Consider the following 27,370-nt stretch of genomic DNA (forward strand, 5'->3'; position numbering starts at 1 on the left):
CTGAACTCACATGAACTGATTTAAATATGTTTTTAGTACATTAATGGGTATTGAGAAAGGAAGTGTCCATTGCTCCCTATGGAGGCCTCACGGAGCCATCGGATTTCAACTAAAATATCTTAATTTGTGTTCTGAAGATTAACAAAGGTCTTACGGGTGTGGAACAGCATGAGGGTGAGTAATAAATGACAGAATTTTCATTTTTGGGTGAACTAACCCTTTAAGGATTCAATAATATAGAAATTGCAAAATTAAGGTGTGACGATTAGACAAGAGATGCTCAATGAAGAAAAGATTTTAACTGCAAAGGTAGACTAAGAATTAAGGTGAAGAAATAGGTGTGAAACTATAAGGAATCATTTAGTCTGCAGAGAACCTGACATCTTGTACTTCTGGAGACTTGCAGTTCTGGAAAATGGTGAGACTGGAGACTAAGAATTAAGTTAGAAACCACCAGAAACTCTTTAAAGGGATAGTTCACCCAAAAATGAAAATTCTGTCATCATTTACCCTCAAGTTGTTCCAAACCTGTATAAGTTTCTGTGTTCTGTTGTACACAAAGGAAGATATTTGGAAGAATGTTTGTAACCAATCAGATCTCGCCCTCCATTGACTACCATAGTAGGAAAATTTAAAAGTCATCTATTACGGGTACCCAGATCTAGACTGCGATGCAGGGGGGACAGAGCCTTGGTAGTAGCTGGCCCAAAATTGTGGAACAATTTGCCTTTATCTGTCAAAACAGCGCCCACAGTGTTTGAGTTCAAAAGTCTTTTGAAAACCTATCTGTTTTCTTGTGCGTTTAACGTCTTGTGAATGTTTATTTTTCATTTTTGGTGATGGACATAGGTAACTTTGTACAGCACTTTGGTCAACCAAGGTTGTTTTAAATGTGCTTTATAAATGTAATAAACTTGAAACTTTCTTTGTGTATAGCAGACCACAGAAATGTATACAGTTTTAGAACAACTTGAGAGAAAGACAGAATTTTAATTTTTGGGTGAACGATCTCTTTAAAGTCTTTTGCAGCTGACATGCATCTTATCTTCTCAATGAGCTTTTCGCTGTCCAATGCTCATGTCTTAATTTTAAAATTTCTATAGTACTGCATGGGCATTTCATAAATTGACTTTTCAGTGCGAGTTAAATTTATTTTTGCCAACTTTACTCGTAAAAAAAAAAAAAACTGCCTAAAAATTATGCACATCTGAATATAAGGTGTTTTTACATTAATCCCTCATCAACAATTATATGTCGGCTATTAATGATTATATACACTCTTAATAGTATTTATTAAGATTGATGTGGTTTTCAATTGGTAAAATGCGCTTGATAATAATATAATCTGATCATATTATCAATTTGCCTAATTATTATGTACATTCATTAATAAAACATATATATTTATTAATAAACTGTATGCCGACGATTTAAAAAACATACAAGACAACATATTTTTCAAACATCTGTTGTCAGTTGATGTGTGGACATCAGATGTAACAGATAAACTTGCCATTCTTCTCTTGCATTTACTGCTTGCAATATTTTTTCTATTGCCAACTAAAGGTCATATCAAGCTTCCAAGTCCCATTTACACCTATTGGAACTATGTAGCCTATTCAAAATCTTAGCTCATTATCTGCTACAATAACTATTTTTCTATCAACAGAGACTGTGATATTTCCATCAGCCCTTCTGTTGGCGAAGTTGCTCGATAACTGAATTCACACAGCCAATTTCATTCTGCTGCCATTCTATAGCAGGCAGGCGCATGACATTTCCTCCTTATTGAGGCAAAGCCAACACACAACATAAATCATCTTTATATAACAATCACCAGAGAATCAAACAATACAGCACCACTGGATAATGGTTCTTTCATGCTCATAGACCCATGTATGCCATTTCTATTTTGTGATATGGAGGGTTTCAAAAAGATGTAGAGGAGGCAGGAAATATTTGAATCTTTTTAATCTAACACACCGGTCTACTGGCATGTGTCAATTCACTAATTTATCTCATTATGCAATATTCTCACATAACACACTGCAAGAATTATTACAATAAATCTCATGTCTAGGAATGCATAGTGTTTAATGTTAAAACATATATTTTTTGTGAGGTGCTTTCTGGTTTCCTCTTTGATGTGCTTTTGGTACCTGTAGAAATAGGAGCAGCCTCTCACTGTGTTGTGTGTGAAATGTTCCTGGGTCTTCTCGTTGCCAAAGTCCTCTAGCGGGTCCGACCAAAGCAGGTCACACATTGGTCCGTATGCGGGAGGCTCTTTGAATCTGTCTAACTGGAAAGGGTAAATACACTATATACTACAGAGTACTCCCAAGTTAGATAAAGCATCATTATTAACAGAAAACACACAAATAGAGCAACCTACTAAAAAACAGCTTTTTGTGTGATATTTTAAATCCATTTAAAGGGTTAGTTCACCCAAAAATGAAAATTGTGTAATTTATTTCTCACCGTCATGTCGTTCTACACCCGTAAGGCCTTCGTTCATCTTCGGAACACAATTTAAGATATTTTTGATAAAATCCGATGGCTCAGTGAGGCCTGCATTGCCAGCAATAACACTCCCTTTTTCAATGCCCAAAAGCTACTAAAGACATATTTAAAACAGTTCATGTGACTACAGTGGTTCCACCTTAATATTACAAAGTGACGAGAATACTTTTTGTGCACCAAAAAAACAAAACAAAACAAAATAACGACTTTATTCAACAATATCTAGTGATGGGCGATTTCAAAACACTGCTTCATGAAGCTTCAAAGCTTTACGAGTCGTTTGTTTCAAATCAGTGGTTTGGAGTATGTATCAAACTGCCAAAGTCACGTGAACTGTTGAAATTTCGAAACACTTATGATGTAACGAAGCCGCGTTTACTGAAATCACATGATTTTGGTGTTCCGAACCACTGATTCGAAACAAAAGATTCGTAAAGCTTCGAAGCTTCATGAAGCAGTGTTTTGAAATCGCCCATCAAGTCATTACTTAGTTTTTTTTGCCGCACAAAAAGTATTCTCGTCACTTTATAATTTTAAGGTTGAACTACTGTACTCACATGAACTGTTTAAATATGTTTTAGTACCTTTCTGGGCATTGGGGAAAAAAATTATCTTGCTGGCAACGCAGGCCTCACTGAGCATTCAGATTTTATCAAAAATATCTTAATTTGTGTTCTGAAGATAAACGAAGGTCTTACAGGTGTGGAACGACATGAGGGTGAGTAATGACTTTTCATTTTTGGGTGAACTAACCCTTAAAATTCACTTTGAGAGAAGTAAACAAAACTATTTTTAGCATAAAATTTGCTTATCAATCTCCTGTGCAATTTACAGAATTACAGTATGTATATTATAGATCTTTTTTAAAGTAATATGGCCACATAAGAAAAGCTTGGCATTTTGCTAGATTAAAGAGTCTACAACACATTTTACCCCAGTTTTATCTGATTTATGCTTTAAAGATATACTAAAGAGGTATTTGCTGTTGGACTAAGCCTAACACACTGCCAGTCACTGCCAATGCAATGTTAATGTTTTATATTTATATGTTGTGTCCTTTTTGATAACATCTTGGACATTTAATAAAAGATTCCACTGCATTTAAAAGAATCTAGATGAACTACATGATTAGTGGGTCAATAAATCTAAATCCTCCTCAGATTAAACCCAAACTGAATTAAGAGCTCAGTGTAGATAAGAACTGAATTGGTTAAGGACTTCCCCCTAATCATCAGAGCCTTTGATCTCAGCTACGATAGCAGCTGGGCTTTGACTAAATCACCTCATATTTTTGTAATTCCTTTTCTAATAGCATTTATTTTTTTTACTTAGCAGGGGAGTGAAAAGGGAAAGGTAAAAATTTTGCTCCTATAGATAAAAGTCATATTTAAGAGAAAGAAACACAAAATGGCTTTGGAAATAAGGACATTTAATGGAGAGAAGGACAGTGACTTAGGAAAGTTACTTTAGAGAGGTAGGGAGCACTAACCTGATCATTTTGAAAGTTTTTTCTCCAGAGGAAACAGATTATTGAAATCAGAATTTCTACATTACAGTCAGTGATGAAAAGAACAAATACCAGATTCATCATTTGTGCTCTGAACTGCAAGACCCTAAATATAATGTTTTTTGTGGAAGTGAACAAGGTCTACAATGAGAGTTAATACTGTTAAAGTCCCTTTTCAGTGGACTAACAAGTAGGAATGTTTTTTTTCTTCTTTTTTTCATTTTACTTACAATAACATGTAGCACTCTAAAGCACTGGTGTTAACCCTCTGGAGTATGAGGCTGATTTGGGGCTTGGAGAAGTTTTGACATGCCCTGACATTTGTGCTTTTTTCAGTTGTTCATAAACATATAAATGACAAAAGTGTCATTACACTGTATTCAGCACAAACTAGGCTACAATAATATGTGAGGAACATATACGTACATTTTTGTAATTTTTTTGTCATTAGTATTCACTAAGTTACAGTTCATTTTCTAAGAACTATCAGATTGGAGTTCGTTCAGAGGGAGACGAGAGATCACGCATCATGTTAGTTTTCTTTATTTTACAAAAAGCACAACATTTTGTTTTTACTCTGAGTGTACACAAATGAAAGAAGATATTCCACAGATTAAAATGGTGTATAACTCTTAATTGTATGTGCAACATTGACGGAGTATTTTGAGTCTCTTTCACACTGATAAGAAAAAAACCACGGTGGTATCGCCGGCGATACCCTCAGACCTCAGAGTGTTAATGGAATAATAAATCAAAGGCTGGTTCATTAAACAGGGGAATGACACTAGTTTGTTGTATACATACTTTCCTGATGTCATCAAGGTTTGTGATTTCAGGGGACAGTCCTCCGTGCACACACAGGAATTGCTGGTTCATGAGCGCTGCCAGGGGAAGACAGTCAAAAGCATCCATACACGCATCATACACCCGCTCCGAATACTTAATTCTACCTGTCAGGGGATGAAGGAGGACGAGACGGAGGGAAAAGAAAATGACTGTCAGCTAAACCAAACATTAACTCACGCTCTCATTCTTATATGGTAAGTCTTAAAAAGGTCATCCAAACACTTTCATTAGACCCAAACCCCCCAATAGTTTTTACATGTGTAAACATTAAAGGTGCCCTAGATTATGTTTTTAAAAGATGTAATATAAGTCTAAGGTGTCCCCTGAATGTGTCTGTGAAGTTTCAGCTCAAAATACCTCATAGATTTTTTTTAATTAATTTTTTTAACTGCATATTTTGGGGCATCATTATAAACGCGCCGATTTTATGCTGCGGCCCCTTTAAATCCCGTGCTCTCCGCCCACAGAGCTCGCGCTTGCCTTAAACAGTGCCTTAACAAAGTTTACACAGCTAATATAACCCTCAAAATGGATCTTTACAAAGTGTCCGTCATGCATGCGGCATGCATGCGTCGGATTATGTGAGTATTGTATACTGTTATATTGTTTACTTCTGATTTTGAATGAGTGTGATAGTGCTCCGTGGCTAACGGCTAATGCTACACTGTTGGAGAGATTTATAAAGAATGAAGTTGTGTTTATGCATTATACAGACTGCAAGTGTTTAATAATGAAAATAGCGACGGCTCTCTTGTCTCCGTGAATACAGTAATAACCGATGGTAACTTTAACCACATTTAACAGTACATTAGCAACATGCTAACGAAACATTTAGAAAGACAGTTTACAAATATCACTAAAAATATCACGTTATCAATGATCATGTCAGTTATTATTGCTCCATCTGCCATTTTTCACTATTGTTCTTGCTTGCTTACCTAGTCTGATGATTTGGTTGTGCACATCCAGACGTTAATACTGGCTGCCCTTGTCTAATGCCTTTTATAATGTTGGAAACGTGGGCTGGCATATGCAAATATTGGGGGCGTACACCCCGACTGTTACGTAACAGTCGGTGTTATGTTGAGATCCGCCTGTTCTTCGGAGGTCTTTTAAACAAATGAGATTTATATAAGAAGGAGGAAACAATGGAGTTTGAGACTCACTGTATGTCATTTCCATGTACTGAACTCTTGTTATTTAACTATGCCAAGATAAATTCAATTTTTCATTCGAGGGCACCTTTAAGATTTTTCACTTCAAATACTGAGCCAAGAAGTGGCTTTACTTCTAACTAGAAATGCCAGAAAATAGATGGTGGTATATGATCTGTGATCAGAACTAGCTCCCATTTATTTTCTTATGGGTGACAGTTTACTTAAAGGTGCCATCGAACGTTTTTTACAAGATGTAATATAAGTCTAAGGTGTCCCCTGAATGTGTCTGTGAAGTTTCAACTCAAAATACCCCATAGATTTTTTTTAATACATCTTTTTAACTGCCTATTTTGGGGCATAATTAGAAATGTGCCGATTCAGGCTGCGGCCCCTTTAATTGCTCGCGCTCTCCGCCCCCTCCCGAGCTCTCGACTCTATCATTGCATAAACAAAGTTCACACAGCTAATATAACCCTCAAAATGGATCTATACAAAGTGTTCGTCATGCATGCTGCATGCATACATCGGATTATGTGAGTATTGTATTTATTTGGATGTTTACATTTGATTCTGAATGAGTTTCATAGTGCTCCGTGGCTAACGGCTTATGCTACACTGTTGGAGAGATTTATAAAGAATGAAGTTGTGTTTATGAATTATACAGACTGCAAGTGTTTAAAAATGAAAATAGCGACGGCTCTTGTCTCCGTAAATACAGTAAGAAACGATGGTAACTTTAACCACATTTAATAGTACATTAGCAACATGCTAACGAAACATTTAGAAAGACAATTTACAAATATCACTAAAAATATCATGTAATCATGGATCATGTCTGTTATTATCGCTCCATCTGCCATTTTTCGCTGTTGTTCTTGCTTGCTTACCTAGTCTGATGATTCAGCTGTGCACAGATCCAGACATTAATACTGGCTGCCCTTGTGTAATGCCTCGAACATGAGCTGGCATATGCAAATATTGGGGGCGTACATATTAATGATCCCGACTGTTACGTAACAGTCGGTGTTATGTTGAGATTCGCCTGTTCTTCGGAGGTCTTTTAAACAAATGAGATTTATATAAGAAAGAGGAAACAATGGTGTTTGGGACTCACTGTATGTCATTCCATGTACTGAACTCTTGTTATTCAACTATGCCAAGGTAAATTCAATTTTTAATTCTAGGGCACCTTTAAGTTTTATATTTGTCAAAATGCAACAGGCAAAGTTTTATGTACTATGGTTAATGGTGATGTGGCAGTCATACTTACATTCCTGTTTAAAAGTGAAATACTCAGTTAAATGTCTACATTCGTGGTTCCCACGCAGCAAAAACAGTGTTTTGGGGTAAAGTATTTTTAAGGCCCATAGGTACAGCACACACTGTGGAAACAAAAAAACAAGAGTAAAACCCAATGATTAGATTTAAAAAGTATATATACAACTGGGGGTTACCATGGCAATTTAGGACCTCATGTAGGACAAATCTATTACAGAATGAAATTTCTTAAAAGATTAGTTCACTTTCAAATGAAGAAAGTGTAAACTGGTGTCACGTCAGTTACACTTTTTCAGTAAGTTGAATAGTGAAGGCGTATGACGTCGCGTAAGCTTTTTGAACTGCGAGAGTTTTACACTTTCTTCGTAATGCCGGGCACACATTTAATGACTAGCTAAAACATTCTAAGACTGTGCTCAACATACAGCGATTGTTTCCTGCAACTGAAGCAGATTTATATACATACACATGGAATTTCAACACAGATTGTAATCGCAGACTGAACGCAACTGGCTCTGAATGGACGTGTTTGAGCGCGATCAGTCATAAGTATCAATTTACATTCATAATCGGCCTTACAATCGTTAAGTGTGTGCGCGGCTTAAGTTGAATATGAAAGGCGGTCTGGTGGAAGCTAGATATTTTACTTCATAACTTGTTAAATATTGATATTTTTCTTACACAAATGCATCGCTTCGCTTCAGAAGGACTTAATGGATGGATGGATGGATGGATGGATGGATGGATGGATGGATGGAGACACTTTCTTCAGCTCATACTCGTTTGGTAACGCTGACTGCTATTATAAAGCTCGGATGCGTCAGGATATTTATTAATATTTCTCTGATTGTGTTCATCAGAAAGAAGAAAGTATTATACACCTAGGATGGTTTGAGGGTGAATAAAGCTTGGGGTAATTTTCATTTGAAAGTGAACTAATCCTTTAAGTGCATAATCTTAACTACGGAGAGGAAAAGGGTATTACAGAAGCATTCTAACTCAACAACAACAACAAAAAAATCCTAAAAACGGTCTTAACTTTAGAATAACCTCACTGGTGTCCTAATTTCAAAATTATTTGAAAGCCAACTGTAAAAATCACATAACAATAGCCCTGTCTGAGAATGGTGTCACAATTATTAAAGATACAAGAAGAACACAAAAAAATTACGGACTTCCATGTAATATAGTGATAGGTTTGCCTTTTCTATCAAGCTTATAAAAACTTCTCTTTCTGCAGCACTTAATTAAAAGCACACAATTTTTGTTTCTCCATTTTAATCTCTAGAGTGTACTTCACAGCAGCTGCTTGTGGATAAGAATCCTAAATCAAGTTAAGATTTGCTTCTGTAATACGAATTTGTCAAAAATTCAAAATTAACTTGTCAGATCTTAACTTAAGACTTAAGATAGAAAGTTTCTGTAATACGCCCCTGAAGCTGATTAAAATCTGAAAACAACTGGACAGATTTGGGTCAATGTTTTTTAATCTATTAAAAATGAATAGAAAGTATGAAGTGCATTATTAGTGTTCAGATAATAGCAGTGACTTACTTCAATACTGAAATATCCTCTGTCCACATAATCACCCAGGAAAAGGTATCGTGTGCTGGCTGGAGACCCTCCTACTTCAAAGAGCTTCATCAAGTCAAAGAACTGCCCATGAATGTCTCCACAAACTAGAGGAAACATACAAAAACAGTTATTCTCTGTGCATTTCTATTATTATTAGTGTTATTTCATCATCATTAGTGCTGTGCTGACACAATTATGTACATATTATGAAGGGTCTGTATGTTAGTCTATAACATTAGCTGACCAAAAAAAAAAAATAATAATCATACAGATTTGAGCACAATACCACCAACCCTTACATGACTGTGCACATTACTAAACATTTTCATCCAGTGTCAGGTCTTGGAAAAGGCACAGTAGTGCAGCAGCAGAAATCCATCCTGATTCTGAACAACACTGCTGCAGGCTTTTTAAATAAAATGTGTCACCTGGCCTCCTGTTCTATGAATAATAAATAAATATGTACTGTGTGGGCTGAAAGACAGCTTTGTGTAAAAACATGTGTGCTGGCCCCTGGTAATATATCCAGTAACATAGTTTTTGACATCCTAATAGATCAGGTGGGGAGAGGAGAAAGACTTGCTGGTGTGAGCTCTGAAAACAGGAAAAAGAAAGTTCAAATCCCTTCTGGGGACCTCGCTTTGACCACTGCTGCTCTGCCCTAAAGCAAGGCAATAACACTTCATCTTATCCAGCAGTGACTGTGTTTGTGTGCCCCATGCACTCAGACCACTTTCACTATAAACTCATGCTGGGGGGAAACAAAAAAAAATCAAAAACAGATCTGCTATGCACCTGTCCACAGCACTGGAAAGAGGAATTATTTTACAATGTTTGTATTTAAAGGTTTAGAAATCATTTCACCCAAAAATGAAAATTATGTCATTAATTACTCACCGTCATGCCGTTCCACACCCATAAGACATTCGGTCAATTTCGGAACACAAATTAAGATATTTTTGATAAAATCTGATGGCTCAGTGAGGCCTGCATTTTCTTTTTCAATGCACAGAAAGCTACTAAAAACATATTTAAAACAATTCATCTGAGTACAGTGGTTTAACTTAAATAGTATAAAGCGACGAGAATACTTTTTGTGCGCCAAAAATAACAAAATAGTGACTTTATTCAACAATATCTAGTGATGGGCGATTTCAAAACACTGCTTCATGAAGCTTCGAAGCTTTACGAATCTTTTGTTTCGATTCAGTGGTTCGGAGCACCAAAATTACATGATTTCAGTAAACCAGGCTTTGTTACGTCATAAGTGTTTTGAAACTTCAATAGTTCACGTGACTTTGCCAGTTTGATTAGCGCAAAAGATGCATAAAGCTTCGAAGCTTCATTAAGCAGTGTTTTGAAATCGCCTATCACTATATATCGTTGAATAAATTCGCTATTTTTGTTATTTTTGGCACACAAAAAATATTCTAGTCGTTTTATAATATTAAGGTTGAACCACTGTAGTCACATGAACTGTTTTAAATATGTTTTTAGTAGCTTTCTGGACATTGAAAAAGGGAGTGTTATTGCTGGTGATGCAGGCCTTACTGAGCCATCGGATTTTAACAAAAATATCTTAATTTTAGTTCCGAAGATGAACAAAGGTCTTACGGGTGTGGAATGACATGAGGGTGAGTAATTACTGACATAATTTTCATTTTTGGGTGAACGAACCCTTTAAAATATGTTTTATCTAAATATTTAAAAGTATAAAAACATGTTAATATATATAAATATTGAACTATTAATACTATTATTAACAACTGTTACATGGAGGATAAAACAAATACTGTATGAGGAAAGTAAATGAAAGAGGAAAATGGGCAAAAAGTTCTTGTAATCTGATCCAAACAATAATACAGTTTATGTGATATTTTATTAAGTTATGTCATCAATATCAATGTAATACATGATAATGAACAGTAATGATATCATTTGGTTTCAAATATAGTATTACTTTGTCAATTTACAGATGAACATTTATGAATATTTGTCTAGTAGTGTTTAACCTGGATCACATCCACTTTGAATCAAAATACTTCGTGGACTGATACGACCAAAACTGCAAAATTGAAAACAAGATACTTGTAACTGGTGTCAATTATGACTTTTCTGCATCAATTTCCAGGTGTTTCTTTAAGATGTATTCTTCACTGGCAATCATTTATGCCTATAAAATTACATGTGTGAAATCAGCCTCAAGACAATAGCATGCAACAGCCGCACATCACTGTGACTGACGTAACATACTGTCACAGAGAGACACTGAGATATAATTTCTCCATGGTAACGGAGCAGAAATCTGGGTTCTGTTACCGTGTCAATTTGGAATGCAAATGTTATTTAGAAAACTGTCTCTCCCCTTCATACAACCAATCAGCATTTTCACTCTTCTTGTCAAAATGTCTGTATCAAATTACTAGAGCTCAGTCTCCAGATCCAGAGGCTCCATCGACAGTTTGCTCTTCTGATTACACTAGGACCAGTGCTGAAGTTGCTTTGTTTGCATGTCAATTTAACAGCAATATTAGTCATTCCTTCTTTATTTCTTATTCATAGGAATGTAATGAATTCTATAAAGAGCGCTTCCTCAATTATGCCTAATGTCATTTGCTTGAGCATGTAAATTCATGACTCATTCACCATGGATCTTGCATTTAAAGTATTTCATGCTACTGCAATCTACTGAGAGCTTATGCGGGCTTTCTGGCAACTCATACAAACAGAGTTATTATGACATTATGTACCCCAAGATCAATTTTTTTCCCTTCATTTTTTTCAACAAGCACCATTACTACAGTAGCTGACTAGCTGTATTGTCCAGGTGTTGGAATATTTGTTTTTTTCCAATGGGGTCTTACTTTTTGGTATCAAATTAGGCCAATCTATGTTTTTATGGAACTGACTTAAAGAAAAAATAAAGAGAAAAAGAAAAAAGGGATTGCAAACTTGTAAGACTAGTTTTGGCAGTTTATGCAACCAGTGCCAGTTGCATAAACATAGCCAATATGTTAAGACTGTGTCTTAAGTACTAGTATGACCAACTAGTGATTAATCAAGGGCAATCAGTGTTACTTTTTGGTTTCAAATTATACCATTCTACGTTTTTATGTACTTGACTTAAAACAGTTATGAACAGTCTTAAAGAAAAAAAAATGTTATGACTAACTTGTAAGACTAGTCTTAGCAGTTTATGCAACCAGCCAGACTGGCATTGGTTTTGACAGATACCCAAGGTTGTATTATCAATATCGGTTTCGGACTTTGAAAAAGGAGCCATCCCTAGTAAATATTATCCATTCATAATAATTTGTCTGGGATAATTACTACTACTACTAATACTACTACTACTCACACACACACTCATTTGTTTTTGTGAATTGTGGGGACATTCCATAGGCGTAATGGTTTTTATACTGTACAAACTGTATTTTCTATCACCCTACACCAACCCTACCTAAACCTACCCATCACAGGAAACTGTGCACATTTTTACTTGTTGTGTGTATGATATCTGTTTTATGCATATTTTATGATAAGAACCAATGGTTAACGTAAACCAAAATATACCAAGTTGTGTCCACGAATTTGTATTTTGAAGATTTAAATGATTGTGTATATGATATATTGATACAAGTAATCTTTAATAGTTTCTTCAAAACAACTCAGCCAGTTTAAGCATGCTCAAAGACAAGAGCCATAAACTCCCCCACAAAGGAAGTTCCCGCTACAGAAATTCCACGTTGCTCATTGGTCAGGTCCACCCGAAGAGGTGTGGCTCCTCCCAGACCTTAAGAGGAGATGCACAACTCCACCTCTCTCTTGCTTCTTGGATGGACTCAAAGAATCTCTGGTTGTGTGGCTGCAACTCAGCCATGTGCTCATCTATGAGAAAGAAAGAACTCTTTCCCCACTAAGAGTCAAATTAACAGCTTAAGTTGTTTCATATTTCTTTATCCAATGCAGAAGATATTGACTACAACTTCGGACTGAATCATCAAGGATTTCTCCTCAGCCTGCAAATCCGATGCTCCTCAACCTAAAGGCATTTTGCAAGTATCATACATTTGAACACTAAACAGCAATTTAGTACTAATTTGTGAACCAACTTTGTTAGCAAAGGTGCTTTATTACTGAGAAAACTGATGGTCTTTTTTCAGATTGTTTTTGACTTTTTCCCATAGCGCCATTTCCTGTCCCACTTCTGGTTCAACTCTATCATTGCTCATTTTTACCCGTGTATGTGTGAGTGATTTGCGTGCATGTTATGTGTTTGTTAGTTTAGTTATGTGTTTGTGATTTAGTTAAATAAAACTTGTGTGCACACTCTTGCGAGTTGATTCTGACCTGCTTATGAACCCAATGTCCCTGATAACAATTTGATCACAGCTATGTGCTAAGAAAGCATTATTTCTCTGTCTTGAAAAGTTGATACACAATCAATGCTGAGTGTTCGCTGGCCAAACAGGTTAATTGATTGTCATATTAATTGTATCACATTAAATTATTTTATTAACTGATCCAAATATTTATAATTAATTATAACTAGTTATGAATAATTATTCATATTTATTTTGAGCTAATGTGCTGCATTAAATGGAACACTACCAAATTTTACTTTGTATTGTAGCACAGAGGTTGCATGGACCACATTTATTCCCCAACCATGATCGCAAACAATATGGTCAAGAATCATGTTTGGATTTATTACAGTTAATCATAGAGAAGGTTTGCTCGCAGATTTAGTAGTAGCAAATTGAATAGGTGGCCCTGTGAAGGAACACAGACTGGCTGTATGACACTTTCAATTGAACAAAATTTCACAAATAATATCGCTAAACATACATGTTTGCCGGTGTTGTCAGATTGAGAAGATTAAGTAAAACACTGGGTAGAAAATGTATCCTTTAAAGGTGCCGTAGAACTTCTTTTTAAAAGATGTAATATAAGTCTAAGGTGACCCCTGAATGTGTCTGAAGTTTCAGCTCAAAATACCCCATAGATTTTTTTTAATTAATTTTTTTAACTGCCTATTTTGGAGCATCATTAACTATGCACCGATATATATAAGTTGCGGCCCTTTAAATCTCGCGCTCCCCCTCCCCCGGAGCTCGCGCTTGCCTTGAACAGCATAAACACAGTTTACACAGCTAATATAACCCTCAAAATGGATCTTTACAAGATGTTCGTCATGCATGCGGCTTGCATACATCGGATCATGTAAGTATAGTATTTATTTGGATGTATTACATTTGATTCTGAATGAGTTTGAGGCTATGCTGCGTGGCTAAAGTTAACATTACACACTATTGGAGAGATTTATAAAGAATGAAGTTGTGTTAATGCATTATTCAGACTACAAGTGTTTATAAAAGTGTTTATAAGTGTTAAAATGAAAATAGCGACGGCTCTCTTGTCTCCGTGAATACAGTAATAAACGATGGTAACTTTAACCACATTTAACAGTACATTAGCAACATGCTAATGAAACATTTAGTAAAATGTAAAAATATCATGATATCATGGATCATGTCAGTTATTATTACTCCATCTGCCATTTTTCGCTATTGTCCTTGCTTGCTTACCTAGTCTAATGATTCAGCTGTGCACAGATCTAGACATTCTGCCCTTGTCTAATGCCTTGATCATGGGCTGGCATATGCAAATATTGGGGGCGTAACAGTCGGTGTTATGTTGAGATTCGCCTGTTCTTCGGAGGTCTTTTAAACAAATGAGATTTATATAAGAAGGAGGAAACAATGGAGTTTGAAACTCAGTGTATGTCTTTTCCATGTACTGAACTCTTGTTATTCAACTATGCCAATATAAATTCAATATTTAATTCTAGGGCATCTTTAAAGAGAAAAGACCCGTTTGGGGGATTTGTTCTCAAGACATCTGGCAACCTCAAGCAGGAAGGTTGGAAGGTTGTTAATGCAAGATAAGGAAATTTCTAAAAATAAATAAATAAAATAAATAAATAAATAAATAAATAAATAAACATTTTCAGAACAAATAATCAGAGGGACATATATCGCAACGGTTTTTTTTAGTTAATCAAGAGAAGAACAAATCTTTATCATAAATAAAATACAATTAATACAGCCCTACTAATTCTTAAAAGATTAGTTCGACCAACGCATACTGCCATTATAAAGCTCGGATGCGTCAGTATATTAATGAATATTTCTACGACTGTGTTCATCAGAGAGAAGAAAGTCATATATACCTGGGATGACTTGAGGGTGAGTAAAGCTTGAGGTAATTTTCATTTAAAATTGAACTAATCCTTTAAAGGTGCAATATGTAATATTTTTGCAGTAAAATACCCAAAAACCACTAGGCCAGTGTTATATCTTTTGTTCACTTGAGTACTTACTATATTCCAAATGTTTCTAACTATTTGTAAATCGTGAGAAAATTGCAATTTTAACCAAGGCTCTGGGACGTGTGAGGAGTCACCTGTCAATTGCGTCATACCTGCGTTACCCTCGGTTTTATTTTGTAGAAACCATGGAAACACCAAAGACGCTTTTATTTATTACGTTTTAATAGACAAGGGAACAACTTTTTTGATACATTTATAGACAGAAAACGAATTGTTAGAAGGCTCAACACGTTTAGTCTTATTGTTTAAATCTAATTTTCTTGGTTTTTTTTTGCAAGTATCATGCTTTACCATGCCTCAGAGAAAAACATTGTTTTGTGAAATAGCTAACCTAGCATAATCAGATGCAGCTTTATTTTTAGTAACAGTAATACAGACTTTTCTCCATCATACAATACATTTCAAAATTAATTGCATGCCATTTATCAATACAAGCCATCCAGTATTTAATATGATATTCTAAAATCGATCTATCTTACTGCAGTGTGCAACAAGTGTCTCACGGCAGCCACCGAGCGAACGCACAAAGTAACATTATAACAGCATTTTCAACACTCTCAAATTGTATCTAATATGACCGGAAAAGCAGAAGCGGCGACTGTGGCATAATAAAAGTTCCGCTGCTCGAGTGTTGCGCAATCGCTCCAGCGGCCTCGTTCAGCTCCCACAACACTCAGTCCTGCTCTGCTTCATACTACAGTAACATTAATAATCGCATTCATGAACATGATTTCTTCCTGACTCCAATCCCTATTTTTTTGCACCGTCCGTTGAGATGAAGACCACATGTCCCAAGATTCCGCTCTAAAACTTGGCGTCATCAAGCTATGCCTTTGATTTGAATAGGCCTCTAGCGACCTCTAGCGGACAAAATTATTACATACTGCACTTTTAAGGGAAAAAAAACCCAAACAATTCCGACACATACTGTCATCGATATTGCTTTCCTCCATGGTTAGACTCCTGAGCTCAATGTCAGAGTTTTTTTTATTTTTTTTATTAATGTTTTCATATCTGAATAATGAGAGAAGGAAAAAAAGGAAATAATGAAAATGGGGCACAAGACACCTCAGCCATGACATATGTTGTCATTTGAATACAAATTGGTCACTTGTTGAAGATTTTTAAACTTTAATCCACAAAGTTATTTAACCGCACACAAGCAAATGTCTGTGTGTATGTGTGTTGCTTTCCCCTGTGACCAGGAGAGTAGAACAGTCAAATGTCTTGTTGAATCGTCCAATTAGCATCTGTTGAAGAGACTGCGGCAGGAAGCAATTAGGAAGACTTATGAGACTCCAGAGACGAACACTATCTGTAGTGAATCTGCATTCCTCAGACTGGCTGGCCGTAAACATGCCCTTTAACAGAAAGACTCTTTAAAGAGGCTTGATGTCAGCAAATTGTGACTCACACATCTGAAGAAAATTCTGTGAAATTTAGTTAAGGTGCAGTCATTCACATGATAATGCTTGTAATAAATTTTTGCCAGTTAAAATTTTCAGACACAACAAAAAGTGTGGCATTGCATGCGCATATATGTAAAGCGACAGTGTCTGAAATGTAAATATGACTACTCTATTTGTCAAACAAAAAACGATTAAATATTTTTGTTCAAAACAGTTATTATATAGGGTACAATCCTAGAGGGAAACCTTTAAATTTAAATATTTATTGTGTCAATAGTTAAGCCATTAACATAATCAGTGCAGAGAATTAATGTTTACTTTTTTTTAAGTTTGAAGTTTTTTCAAACCAACATCTTCAAATTCTTACTTTCTCTTATAAATACACTGCAAGGCCAAAACACATTACCTCACTCAAGATGTTTGATCTCTTAGCCAATAGCAGTCAAACCAGTGGTTACCATCACCATGGAAACATTGCTTATTGGCATGGAAACAGTCAACCAATGAAGTTCACCCGAGCAGTGCAACTTTTTGCATTCATGCTTTCACATGATCTCCGTACTGCTGTTTAGAAAGCCTGCAGTGGAGTTTTTATAATACTTTATATAAGAACGCACAGATAGTACAAAACAAGCTTGTCCATAAACTCACTCAAAAAGACAGAAATGGCTAGGATCCAGCTGTAAATGAGCTGTTTTGTACAGATAAAAATCATCCCATAGTAGAGTTAATATCTTGGCACCCATGTTTCAATTGTTTTGTCTGGTTAAAGTAAAGAAAAGCCAAATGCAGACATATGTGCATTCTTGTATTAGTCTGGTAAAAGTGTAATGTTAAGGCATAGCATGAAAGCACAAGTGTCAAACATGTAAATGAGAAAACTACTCAAAAAGATTGGTACTGAAATGAACATCTTGTCAGAGCGCTGCAGTTTGTGTAACAACACATTGTCAAAGCAGAGTTAAGACCACACACTCATACTAACATACAAAGCAGGAGTCACGACCAGATCCTACATGAGATGAGGGAGTGGGAGTACATGAGAGGGAAGCTGAGAGATTGTTCTGACTGCACACCTATCAGCAGGCCAGAATGTGGGTGAAACACATTACACAACACAGACCCACTTGCTTTAGCCTACATGAGGCCATCGCATTGGTGCGCACACACACAAAGACACACACACATACGTATATGTGGTTTCCAGGGACTATCCATAGGCGTAATGGTTTTTATACTGTACAAACTGCATATTCTATCACCCTACACTGACCACTAAACCTAACCATTACAGAAAACTTTTGCCATATTTTGAATAATAATAATAATAATAATAATAATATCAACACAGTTTAGTATGTTTTTTTAAGCCACTTCGTTTACAAGGACACAGGAAGTGTCATCATAAACCATGTTTATGTTGTAATACCCATGTCATTATAAAACACGTGTCCTCATAAACCACATATACAAGAACACACACGCTTGTGGTTTATGGAGACTCTTCATAGGCGTAATATTTCTTTTTATTGAGCTAATCAAATTTTCTATCCCCTAACCCTACCCCTAAACCTTCCCATCATAGAAAACTTTCTGCAATTTTTAATAAAAAACAAACAAACAAAAAACAACACTGTTTAGTAAGTATTTTTTTTAAAGGTGCCCTAGAACGGTCTTTCACAAGATGTACTATAAGTCTAAGGTGTCCCCTGAATGTGTCTGTGAAGTTTCAGCTCAAAATACCCCATAGATTTTTTTAAATTAATTTTTTTAACTGCCTATTTTGAGGCATCATTAACTATGCACCGATTCAGGCTGCGGCCCCTTTAAATCTCGTGTTCTCGACTATAAAACAGTGCATAAACAAAGTTCACACCGCTAATATAACCCTCAAAATGGATCTTTACAAAGTGTTCGTCATGCATGCTTCGGATCATGTGAGTACAATATTTATTTGGATGTTTACATTTGATTCTGAATGAGTTTGATAGTGCTCCATGGCTAAAGCTAACATTACACACTGTTGGAGAGATTTATAAAGAATGAAGGTGTGTTTGTGAATTATACAGACTGCAAGTGTTTAAAAATGAAAATAGCGATGGCCCTTGTCTCCATGAATACAGTAAGACGATGGTAACTTTAACCACATTTAACAGTACATTAGCAACATGCTAACAAAACATTTAGAAAGACAATTTACAAATATCACTAAAAATATCATGTTATCATGGATCATGTCAGTTATTATCGCTCCATCTGCCATTTTTTGCTATTGTTCTTGCTTGCTTACCTAGTCTGATGATTCAGCTGTGCACAGATCCAGACGTTAATACTGGCTGCCCTTGTGTAATGCCTCGATCATGAGCTGGCATATGCAAATATTGGGGGCGTACATATTAATGATCCCGACTGTTACGTAACAGTCGGTGTTATGTTGAGATTCGCCTGTTCTTCAGAGGTCTTTTAAACAAATAAGATTTACACAAGGAGGAAACAATGGAGTTTGAAACTCAATGTATGTCTTTTCCATGTACTGAACTCTTGTTATTCAACTATGCTGAGGTACATTCAATTTTTGATTCTAGGGCAACTTTAAGCCATTTGGTTTACGGGGACACAGGAAGTGTTATTATGACATCATAAAATCTGCATAAAAAAAACAAACAAAGAAACAAAATGCAGTTTAGGGCTATTCAGACTTGAAATAGTTAACCCCGGGTAAATGGAATCCAGGGTTATCTTGCTTCACGTTTCACACTGCTCATAATTTACCCGGGGTTAACAATCCTGGGTATTCATAAGCTGACATTCACATTGTACTTAAACATTGGGTTGATGTTCTTATTTGCATATATTTGCAGTGTCAGCGTCATTGATTGAATAAACATAGCACACGACCTGTTTACATAGCTCTAACATTGCGCATCCTGTATCGCCAACTGTATTATCGAGTTTATACTGAATGGACATTTCGGACTATAAAAGTAAGAATGAAACGGTCACGTTTTCTGTCAGCATTTGACATTTTTCCTCTCAAATGCTCAATTTACTGTTTATATACAATGCGCAGTGTTTCCGTGACTGTCCAAAGCAGCCAAATCTGAGTATGCGATTGGTTGTCTGTTGCTAAGCGTCTAGCTGTAACATTAAAATACCACATCGTTTCACACTGTACAAGTCTGGCACTATAATGCAGGGTTAACACCGCAATAGCATTGCTAACCCTACTCTACAGCAGGGTTTAATAACCCCGGGTAAAAAGCAGTGCTAATCCCGCTTCTAAATGACAAGTGTGAAACGTTCCTTTACCCGGAGTTAAAAGCGGTATTTAGAACAAAGATAACCTGGGGTTAAACTCAGTGTGAAAAGCCATTTTCCAGCTTATCATCTAAAGAGTGTTTCATGAACACAATGTTGTTTGAGCATTAAACAACAATCTACAATAAACGTAGATAGTGTTGTGGTTGTTTTTAAGACTACAACACTAGATAGGGTTATCCTAATTGGTTATGTACGGTTGTGGTACAGTTATGTGCACTTTATTACTGTATGCATGAAATAATTGATAATCAACCCTCTTCAGGGAGGCACATACAACTGATACTTTTGTGAGATATCCACATCCTAAACAATGATCTCCTCCAAAAGCTGTTCAATGTTTTACTATTGCCTAATTATACATTACACATTTCCTCCAGTGTGGTCACTTAAAAATCTAAAAATCCATGTCTTAGTTTCTTTGTTACTTACTTTGTTACAGAAAAGCATGATCAATTTTTGCTCATTTTACATTATATTTTACAAGTGTTTTGCAGCTCAATGTAAGGTTTAAAAATTAAATTTGAAACCGTATCTGATTAGTGTAGTCTCAGAGGTTATAATGAGAGATTAGCCCAGTCAGTTGTGTCTCATAAAACACGTGTGCATTATATTACTGCATTCAAATATTGATCATTAATATGTACAGTATTAACAGAGTTGCTCATGGGATAATGGACTACAAAAAGCATTTTGGAAATCTCAAGATAACTGGAATTACTTTCTGAACCAAATGAACAGGCAGATGTATTTTGCATCAGCTGCACATTTAGTGACTTTTTTTTGTTTTAAATTGAACATCAGTGAAGAATGTTTGTTCACTGAGATCATCCCCACCATATGTATATCAAAATGTATAAGGTAATATGAAGGTCTGGCTCAGAAAAGCCCAGAAAAATCCTTAGTTTCAGCCCTAGGGCTAATCTCTTTAGCAGCTTTAGGGCTAACATCCATTCACTTGTCATTTCCACTAAGAACACTCCATTAATTATGGCAGACATCATTTAACAAGGCCCATTTGGTGTCTCTAGACGTCCTGAAAAGGTTGACTTAATATTAAGTAGATAATTCCATTACAGCAACCAAAACATTTAAGATACAACAGTTAGGTCCAGTGAAAGGCACTTGAAAGTCCAGAAGCACTGCAGCTGAACTCTCTGTTTAACAGAGATAGAGAACACCCTCCTAATGCTTCTAATCTGGACGAGTGCTTTGGGAAGAACATGTCATTGACAAATTTAGACTGAGCTGCTGTGTTTGTAGTTTCCTGAGCAGTTTCCCGTCTGGGATTGGGTGATATGGCCAAAAAGTCATCACAATATAATTATTCATTTCAGTCAATATCGATAACTATCACGATAAATGTGAAAGTTTTAGATACCAGACAGTTTAAATACATTTAGCCTAAATACATTTAGTATAAATGCATAAATTCTAAAGCTTACACTGTAAAAAAGAAAAAGTTAGTTCAACTCAAATTTTCAAGGCAACCGACTGCACAGAATATTTGAGTTGAAGATATCAACTTAATTTTTTAAGTTTTGAAGAACTACAATTATTAAGTTGCGTCAGCTAAGTTTTTCAAGTTCTGACAACTAAGTTTTTTCTGGAACTTTCAAATCTGTAAAAGCTTACTATTTTGAGTTCAGATTACCATCCCCTGTAATAACTTACTATTTTGAGTTTAAATTACCCCCCCCCCCCCCCGCATTAAATCATCCACTGACAGTAAACCAGTTAATTTATGCATGTTTATTTGAACGACTTTGGCACAAACAGCTTTACAATTCCACAATGTAAACAAGTAATCTTATACCCAAAGCAAATACATCAGGTTTCAGTACTATAATATGGGCAGTTTTATTTTTTACTTTCCGACTCTTGTTGAGACCTTACAAATAATGCAATATTGACAAAGATTACCGATAAACAGTTGTATAGTGCCTAAGAACAGAAATGTGTAAATCCCCAGCTGAAAAAGCCAAATTATCTGAACTTTCTGAACTTTGAAATTAGGAATGTTTCTCCTCGACAAAGATGTCAGGGAAAGTTACCGCTGGCATCGTGACAAGATGGCGGACGCAAACTTTCAAACTTTTGCAGGGAGCTCCTGGGAAAATCCTTGGAAACCCCGTCGCAGCTGGTTTCCATGACAAATTTCAAATGAGCATGTGCAGATAAGTTGAACTCACTCTAACTGGGTGTCAACTACAACTTCAAAATAAAATCAACTCAATTTATAAAATAAGATGAACTTTTCCTCAGAAATGTCTGAAAGTGAGTTCAAGTGGCTTACAACAGATAGTTCAAGTTCCAACTAGCAATTTTATTGTCAGTGAATGCAAAAATCTTAGTAAGGTGAACAATTTTGAGTTGTCGTTTTTACAGTGTAGGCTAATGACAAAAAATACTGTAATTATATTCCATTACTCCTTTAATACATTTAACACGTCTACATTAATAATATAATAAAATTTGATATGAATATCCCAAATTTCTGCCACAAAATTTCTCCTGTTTGTCAGCATCTGGCTTTAAACTAGTTTAAATCACCAAGACATTTGTGTTCTTCGCTGAATTCAAGCACTTCTCACTGGATCTCTCTGTGCTGTTTAGTGGTCACATGAACGCATCTGCTGTAGTAAGCTCACGCCGTGCTGCTGTTTCAACTTTGAGCCGAGCTGATAAATGATCATTGTGGGGGAGTTCAAATAAGTATCACCATTTTATTCTGCTTTTTGGTGCATAAACATTATATTAAACATTTATCAAACCTTCGTTATCATTTTATCGAGGAAAATATCGCAATAATTATCGTTCGCGTTTTATCGCCCAGCCCTATATTTCCATCCTTATCTCAAGCCATGCTGAAAAGATCATACATATAAAAGTGTCTTCCTGACAAGAATACGACTCATGTTGATAGTAGGATCTGGAATCTGGAATTTTGTAAACCAGTAGTTACAGTAGTGGCTTCTTTGCACTTTATTCAGCCTTTTTATGAAATATTTATAAAAAAAATGCAGGATGGAAGGAGCTGTCCTCTGCAATCAAGGAGGATAATGTTAAAACGGCTAAATCTGGTCATTCAGTTTTGTATATTGCTCATGTCCAGGATGTGAATGGTCATAATATCCACAGAATTATTTAAAAGTGAGACCACTACCATGCAAGTGCTGTGGCTGGTCAAGGAAGACTAGTAAGCATTTTGACAGGAGGATTAATATCGCCTGAATGTGTGACCACCTCAAAACAGCTTCTAAAGACTTGCATACAAAAAGAACTTACTGTTGATCAGCTCTTCCTTTTACACCCTGTCTTTTCATGGAATCTAAAAAATGTCCATACTGGTGAGCTGACTTTTTTCTGATGTGGGTAGAGTCTTTTTCTGTTTTCAATTTTATGATGGGTGGCAACCAACATTAAAAGATTAGTCCACTTTTAAATAAACTTTTCCTGATAATTTACTCACCCCCATGTCATCCAAGATGTCCATGTCCTTCTTTCTTCAGTTGAAAAGAAATTAAGGTTTTTGATGAAATCATTCCAGGATTATTCTCCTTATAGTGGACTTCAATGGACTCCAAACGGTTGAAGGTCAAAATTACAGTTTCAGTGCAGCTTCAAAGGGCTTTAAACAATACCAGACTAGGAATAAGGGTCTTATCTAGAGAAACGATCAGTCATTTTCTGAAAAAATGTAAATGTATAAGCTTTATATAAACAAATGTTCGTCTTCAAAGTGCTTCCGCCAAAACCGCATTTCTGTATTCTTTAAAAAGTTTATGCTGTATGTCCTACGCCTTGCCTATTCTACTTACTGAAAAAATTTAACTGGCGCTGCATTCGTTCCGTAAGTAGAATAGGGAAGGCGTAGGACATACAGCATAAACTTTTTTTAAGAATATGGAAATGTGGTTTTGTCGGAAGCACTTAGAAGGCGAACATTTGTTTATATAAAAAATACATTTACATTTTTTCGAAAATGACTGTTTAAAGCCCTTTGAAGCTGCACTGAAACTGAAATTTTGACCTTCAACCGTCTGGAGGCCATTGAAGTCCACTATAAGGAGAATAATCCTGGAATGTTTTCATCAAAAACCTTAATTTCTTTTCAACTGAAGAAAGAAAGACATGAACATCTTGGATGACATGGGGGTGAGTAAATTATCAGGAAAAGTTTATTTGAAAGTGGACTAATCCATCAAGATGTAATACTGCCACCTACTATGTTGAAGTGTCAACCAGATGGTGCTGGATTATTTGCGATATTATTGTACTGCATGTGTCGTATTAACACAAAATCAATATTTTATTTTTTTTTTAAATGTCACAGTTATCACTAATATCAGTATTTTGCGACACCCCTAACTGGGTGGTTTTCCTACAGCGTGATACACGTGTACCCACTGCTTATGCCTAAGAGACGCCCTGATGGCTCTGATCAAGATTAAAGTAATTCAAACCTCCAGATCTAATTCAGAATAAATGCCTATGAAGCCCTGGAGATAATTCACATCAGACTAGAGGTCATGGGTTAAATATCTGCACACATAAGCTATGCAAGAAATGACAATAATGAGAGAGGAAGGGGGTGCTGAAAGTGAGGGCAAATAATGTAGCTTACAGAGATGAAAAAAAAAAAAAAAAAAAAAAAAAAAAAAAAAAAAAACAACATAATGAATCTGGAAACAATTTTTCTTGCTGCCTGCCATGTGGGTTTATGAATATAATTGCTTCCATTGTTAGCAAAGGGTTGTCCTTCTGCTCTAATGAAATCATCAAAAAGCCTCATCAGAAAGTCTAATTAAGTCTTGAAAAGAAGGGGCAATATGGAGTCAGTGAAAGACAAAAAAAAAAAAAAAAAAAAAAAAAAAAACAAGGACTAAGCTCTTCAATTCATTTTTGGGTGTCCTAACCAGCAGTTGACAGAGGACACATTCACAAAATCAACACAACAGTTACATTAGGGCTGGGTATCACTGTCTATTTTAAAGGGCATGATGACACAAATGTCATGATTCAGGACAATATATATGTACAGGGAGTGCAGAATTATTAGGCAAGTTGATTTTCTGATCATATTTTTTTCCCAAGCACATTTTACCAATTCCAATCCACATCAATCTTAATAACTACTATTAATATTGTTTTTAATCATTTATAAGTGATATATAATTGTTCATGAAGGCTGGAAATGAAAAATGCCTTATATTCAGGTGTGCAGAATTATTAGGCAAGTTTTCTTTTACAGGCAAAATGAGCCAAAAAAGAGATTTAACTCAGACTGAAAAGTCAAAAATTATTAAATACTCATGAGAAGGACGCAATACTAATGCAATACTAGAAATTGCAAAGTTAAAGCATGACCAAGGGACAGCAAAATGCTCATTGGGTCAGCGGGGTCAGACAAAAACAGGTGGAAAAGAAAAGACACGTTAACTGCAAAATAATTAAGAATTATGTGTGAAACCATCAGGAACCCTTTAGTCTCCAGCGCCACCATTTTCCAGAACTGCAACCTACCTGGAGTCTCCAGAAGTGCAAGGTCTCAGGATCTCAGAGACTTAGGTTAGCTAAAGAATCCTAAAAAATGACCCGCACTTGATAAGAATCACAAGCTGAAGTGTTATAAAATACATGAAGACTGGGTTTTTATAGGCCTTATAAACAGACAGCTTGAGAGTGACTCCTGAAGGACCAGCACCACATCCTCTTGTACCACTGTTTGAAGAATTTATCCAGAATCTGGCAGTAAGGTGTTTGAGTTCACTTTTAGTCCATCTCTTATCCTGAAATGTCTGTCTTGCAGAGATGGACTAAAAATGATCTTCCAAAACTTACTGCCAGATTCTGGAAGATAAATTCTTCAAACAGTGGTACAAGAGGATGTGGTGCTGGTCCTTCAGGAGTCACTCTCAAGCTGTCTGTTTATAAGGCCTATAAAAACCCAGTCTTCATGTATTTTATAACACTTCAGCTTGTGATTCTTATCAAGTGCGGGTCATTTTTTAGGATTCTTTAGCTAACCTAAGTCTCTGAGATCCTGAGACCTTGCACTTCTGGAGACTCCAGGTAGGTTGCAGTTCTGGAAAATGGTGGCGCTGGAGACTAAAGGGTTCCTGATGGTTTCACACATAATTCTTAATTATTTTGCAGTTAACGTGTCTTTTCTTTTCCACCTGTTTTTGTCTGACCCCGCTGACCCAATGAGCATTTTGCTGTCCCTTGGTCATGCTTTAACTTTGCAATTTCTAGTATTGCATTAGTATTGCGTCCTTCTCATGAGTATTTAATAATTTTTGACTTTTCAGTCTGAGTTAAATCTCTTTTTTGGCTCATTTTGCCTGTAAAAGAAAACTTGCCTAATAATTCTGCACACCTGAATATAAGGCATTTTTCATTTCCAGCCTTCATGAACAATTATATATCACTTATAAATGATTAAAAACAATATTAATAGTAGTTATTAAGATTGATGTGGATTGGAATTGGTAAAATGTGCTTGGGAAAAAAATATGATCAGAAAATCAACTTGCCTAATAATTCTGCACTCCCTGTACATGTGGGGAAAAAAACAAACAAACACACAAACAAAAAACAATTGCAGAATTCTAAAGCAGATGTAATTTGATCAGAGGTGTATTTATACAGGAATCATACTCTAAAAGCATCTCTATGCTGTGCTGTTGTCATGACATTTAGTGGGATATTTCTGTATATAAAAATTGCATACTGTGTGCTATATACTGTACTACAAAATATATATCTATTTATATAAATTATATGTATATATACACACGTATACATATACACAATTAACAATTACATATATGAAGTTATACATATAGTTGAATTTGAAATTTCTCAACAGAACCCAAAAGAGTTCAAATGGCTCTCTTCTAGAATCTTCAGCAGCATCTAAGCACAGAATCCGATGGAGAATCACTCACCTGTCACTGGGGCCTCTATGTCCAGGAGGTTCTTCTCAGAACGGAGGATTGCAGCTCCCTCGCCAATTAATCGCAGTGCCACACTCTCCTCCACGCGCCCCTCTTTGGTGAGGTGAGCCTTCAGGACATCTACTTTGGGTTTGCCCTCACTGTCAAACACCTCCTTCACAGTCAGTCGGTGGCTTGGAGGAAACGGGACAGCTGGAAGGAAAAGAGATAGAAAGCACGTTCATTTAATTACTGATATGCTAAAAAGAGAAGGGTGGTCAGCACATCGCTGATTTTTTGTTAAAAAATACAATGTCATTCAGTTGACTCTTGAAGGTTTTCTTGTTACTCAGGCTTCCTGTAGTCTCACAAGACCAGGATCTCTTCCAATCATGTATTTATGAAAAAGTGTTATGAAAAAGTGGTGG

The 27,370-nt window shown here is 35.9% G+C and overlaps 1 protein-coding gene across 6 annotated transcripts in view; it reads right to left on the bottom strand.

Annotated features, from left to right (window-relative positions):
* Positions 1 to 27,370, bottom strand: part of LOC125265608 (serine/threonine-protein phosphatase 2B catalytic subunit alpha isoform) — a 132,754-nt gene that overhangs the window by 36,311 nt on the left and 69,073 nt on the right. For all 6 annotated transcript variants that reach the window (XM_048185930.1, XM_048185935.1, XM_048185934.1 and 3 more), the window contains exons 2-6: positions 26,955 to 27,155; positions 8,863 to 8,987; positions 7,301 to 7,412; positions 4,832 to 4,977; positions 2,160 to 2,299 (exon numbers count right to left, since the gene is read on the bottom strand). In XM_048185930.1, the coding sequence (XP_048041887.1) occupies positions 2,160 to 2,299; positions 4,832 to 4,977; positions 7,301 to 7,412; positions 8,863 to 8,987; positions 26,955 to 27,155 (724 nt within the window). The remainder of the gene's footprint in view (positions 1 to 2,159; positions 2,300 to 4,831; positions 4,978 to 7,300; positions 7,413 to 8,862; positions 8,988 to 26,954; positions 27,156 to 27,370) is intronic.

This window comes from Megalobrama amblycephala, linkage group LG3 (assembly GCF_018812025.1).
Source record: "Megalobrama amblycephala isolate DHTTF-2021 linkage group LG3, ASM1881202v1, whole genome shotgun sequence".
Lineage (NCBI taxonomy): Eukaryota > Metazoa > Chordata > Actinopteri > Cypriniformes > Xenocyprididae > Megalobrama > Megalobrama amblycephala.